General features: G+C 55.5%; 1 protein-coding gene across 1 annotated transcript in view; it reads right to left on the bottom strand.

The window, feature by feature from the left end:
* Positions 1–616: 616 nt before the first annotated feature.
* The window catches only part of LOC107109942 (GRIP1-associated protein 1-like), a 47,373-nt gene continuing 43,672 nt past the window's right edge, over positions 617–4,317 (bottom strand). The window contains 1 exon segment of the mRNA XM_015410652.1: positions 617–1,495. Coding sequence (XP_015266138.1) covers positions 1,403–1,495 — 93 coding nt within the window. The 3' untranslated portion in view covers positions 617–1,402.

Genomic DNA, 4,317 nt, shown 5'->3' on the forward strand with positions numbered 1-4,317 from the left:
GTGTGTGTATTTCGGGGAGATATTTGTGAATTTCCTGCCTTGTGCAGGGGATTGGACTAGATGACCCTGGCGGTCCCTTCCGACTTTATGATTCTCCAGGGGAACTGATCTCTGTAGTCTGGAGATCAGTTGTAATTCTGGGAAATCTCCAGGCCCTGCCTGGAGACTGGCAACCTCAGTATGGGAAAACCACACAACAGGCTCCCACTGAAAGGTCTGATAGGAAAAGGGCCGTATGGTTGTGACCTGAGCCAGGATCAAGAGCCTGGTTCCACCCGAGCAAGCCCAGGATCCGACCCCCCCCTTCCTCCCCTTCCCATGAGTCTCCTCCGCTGTAAGTCTCCAGCCCCTGCCAGACAAGAAAAGACAGACCACAGAGCTTGAGGCGGTCAAAAAAAAAATCATTGTTTGCATTATCAGTTGCTCAACCGTTAACAGCCGCGTGTTAAAGTCATGATACGTTAAATAAAGCGCTCGCGCTGTCTCCGCCGACGGGAAAAGCGCAGCCGGGGAAGCTGCCCTCCTTGCGTTCTGTCCCAATCTCTCGGGAAGGAGTCAGCGCAAATATATATATATATACATATATTTTTCTCTATAATATTTTACTCTTTTTTTCTTCTTAATTAACAGCAGCAACAGCTGGACGCAGGCGGGATGGGAGGGGTTTTTTTGGGGACTGACCGAGCATGCAAAATGAAGGACGTAGAAAAAGAGAGAGAGAGAGAGAAGCGGAGAGAACTGGACTGAGTCCCAGGGAGGTGCTGTGGGATCGGAGAGGTTCCTTGTAGGGTGGAGGCAGAGGGAGAGGTGGCAGGATGGGGTAAGTTATCCGTTAATCACTGGCCCCCGGAACAATGTTATTCTGAGGGGTCTTTTACCATGACAAGACAACCTCTCCCCCTGCCTCACGGGTCTTGTTAAGCCAAACCAAGGTGTCCAACGTTCCCCCCCCTGTGAACGCCGGTTTGGCACATTTAAAGCCATCGCCTGCGGAACCAGGCCGCAGTTTGCCCTCCCGACCACACGGAGCGCTACAGTAATAAGGCCGCTTCCACCAGTGTGTCTCGGCGCAGATCAGCAGTTATGGCTCCCCTGGAAGAACAGAACCAGGCTGTGTAAGGGAGAAAAATTGGGGCGGGGGCGGGGGAAGAGGTCTGACCCGAGCAGCCGGAGGAGGGAGGTAGTTCTGGGAGAAACCGTTTGCTGGCGGAGGGGAAAGGGAAAGACGGCTAAGCTGGAGAGGGATAGATGCCCCCGGCCCCCAAACCGAAAAAGGATGGGAGAGATCAAGCCGAGGAGGAGGAGGAGGCAGTAGGTGGTGGCAGTTTCGCCCCCGAACGCCACACTGGCAAGTGCAGTCAAGGGCAAAGCGAAGGGGCGGATCCACAGGACGGAACTGCGCTCAGACGACGTTGTCCAGGCCGGGCTCGGCGTTGGGGGACGGGACGCACTCTTTGCTCAGACGGACGATCTCCTGGGAGAGCACTTCCAGGTCCTAGCCAGGGAGAGAAGGAGAGAGAGAGGAGTCAGGGGGCCAAAACGGAGCTCGGGAAGAGGACGGGCGCGGTCCCGATCGAGAACCGACACAGCGTGGGCTGACACACTCTCCTGCGACACACAATAACGCACAGCTCTGCCCACCAGTCACTTATCTGGTTATAAGACATTGATCCCCAACGGGGTGCCCACGGGCACCGGGGTGTCTGCCACTGTGGCCCTTTCGGCACCCTCCTTTTAATCGTTCGCTGCAGAGTGTCCTCCAAGCAATTCTGCACTAATATCAAATTCAACCTTCTTTTTAATCCAGGTTCCCCACATTCCGCACTAAAATCGACTTCAACCTTCTTTTTATCCCGGGCTTTCCCCCCCACTCTGCATTCCATTACCACCCTTCAGCGGTCAGCCCGGTTCCAGCCTGTCGTTGCCCCGGGTTATCTGGATGCTCTTTTGCCGTGGACTTAAATTGCCTCGACTCGGACATGGAGAAAATCCGGAGGGGCGGGCAAACGCGGAAAGGACCTGTGTTTCCCGGTGACCCCTTCCTTCTTTGCAAAGCAAAGGGCCAATCCTGACTTTTCTCCACCTCACTGGAGCAGGGGAATAACTGTTCTGTCTACAAGGAACACCCACTTCGAAACAGCTGCCTCTGTCGTGTTGCGAGGCTTGGCTCGGAACCCAACGTTTGGTGGCCGCCCCTGGGCCGCACGGCAGCCATTTTGTGGCGGTGTCCAACACCCTCCCTTACATTCCAAAGGTGCCCCCAGGTTCCATAAGGTTGGGGACGTTCGATCTACGTTGTCAGGAGACTGAGACTCCATCTTCAGCCAGGCTCCATCTATGACCAAAAGCACCCAAACACCAGTGCAATGTGGCCCTTAGGAGCTTGGACCAGGGAGAGACATGGGCTTGTATCGCAACAGGTCCTGAAGCTCACTCCACTACCCTAAGTGACCCACTCGCCCCTAACTTAGCACAGGGCTGTAGAAGAAGGGTTGCATTTCCACATAAAGGTAAAGGTAAAGGTTCCCTTGCTCGAAAGCCAGTCGAATCCGACTCTGGGGTTGCGGTGCTCATCTCCGTTTCCAAGCCGAAGAGCCAGCGCTGTCCGAAGACGTTTCCGTGGTCATGTGGCCGGCATGACTAAACACCAAGGCGCACGGAACGCTGTTACGTTCCCACCGAAGCGGTCCCTATTTATCTACTTGCAATTTCTTGCTTTCGAACTGCTAGGTTGGCAGGAGCTGGAACTAGAGACAGGAGCTCACTCCGTCGTGCGGCACACCCGGGTCTCGAACTGCTGAACTACCGACCTTCCACAGCCTGCAGTTCAGCGCCTTAACCACTTGAGCCATCACAGCCCCTGAATTTCCACGTAGGCCTTCCTAAATTCTGTGGAGGGAGGAGGGCGTATAAACCATGGAACCTAAAACACCATATTTTGTCCAAGCTCGGCAGCTTCCTCCAGGAGAGCTCCTTTCTCCACGGGGGTCCTGGTTCTGCCCACACTAGGCCCAACCTCTTTGGCCCTGCTAGGGAGGGGAGTGTTTTGTTGGGGGTTTTATGACACGGCCTGACCTGGATAGCCCCAGGATAGCCCCGTCTCATCAGATCTTGGAAGCGAAGCAGCATTTGGAAGGGAGTCGGTATTTGGAAGGGAGACCACCAAGGAAGTCCAGCATCGCTCAGCACAGGCAGGAAATGGAAAAGCACCTCTCAACTTTTCCTGTCCTGGAAACCCAACAGGGTTGCCAGAGATGAGTTCTAACCAGGGGTCGTTTCGTAGAAAAAGAGCTAGAGGAACTCATTAGCATAACTCATTAGCATATGCCACACCCCCTGACATCACGGAAGTGTGTCATAAGGCCACACCCCCTGACATCACCGGAAGTGTGTCATAAGGCCTCATACCCTGCCCCCAACGACCACTGCCGTCAGCCTTGCAGCTCCATGCCGAGCCCCATGAGGGGCCCGGCGGTGGACCTCCACAGGTAGAAGGAGCCATGGGCAAAAAATCCCAAGTTCGGGACAGGGGGAAAAATAAAATCCGCTCCCCCCCCCCAAATTAAAACGTAGTGGAGGCCATGAAAGTTGTCTCCTCCCTCCGCGACTGCAGACATTTGCATGGTCAATTCATTATGGAATTTAAAAAATTGCTTGTCGGACAGGATCGGGGTAGAGTTCAAAGGACAAGTCCGGAAAGCAATAAGGGGGTCAGAGAGAGGAAAGGGCCAGATCAATTCGTCTTACAGAGAGAGAGAGAGAGAGAGAGAGAGAACGAATAAACGAATAAATGAACAAACACAGAGACAGAACCAAGTGCGGATTTTCGTAGCAAGGGTATCTTGAATATCCTGAAGCCCTCCTTCTCGCTTCACACCTACAGGGAGACCCCTTACCTTACTTCCCTGGTGTGCAACATGCCCAGGGAGGATTCCACTTGCCGGGAAGCCGGGGCGGGGGGCTGCCCCACACCTACCCCATTCACCAGTCCCGTGGGACAACCAACTGGGAGCCTCTTTATCCAGCCACACAGCGCCCCCTAGAGGCCACCACTGACGGCCAACTGGGAGCCTCTTTATCCAGCCACACAGCGCCCCCTAGAGGCCACCACCGGCCACCCGCATCATCTCATCTGCCCCTGAGGGGCCCCCCCCACACTGAGGGCTCTCCCCACCATCCTTGCCCCCCACCCCACCCAACACCCCTGATCTCCAGGGAGGCGTTCCCTCCCCACCCCTCGCTGGCCATTCTTCAGCCCCAACCTTGAAGGCCGTCCTCTGAAACGGCTCCCCCCCCCCCCCTCCCCTCTCCCGGCCG

This window comes from Gekko japonicus, unplaced genomic scaffold (genome assembly GCF_001447785.1).
Source record: "Gekko japonicus isolate JY-2015 unplaced genomic scaffold, Gekko_japonicus_V1.1 scaffold4555, whole genome shotgun sequence".
NCBI classification, from domain to species: Eukaryota; Metazoa; Chordata; class Lepidosauria; order Squamata; family Gekkonidae; genus Gekko; species Gekko japonicus.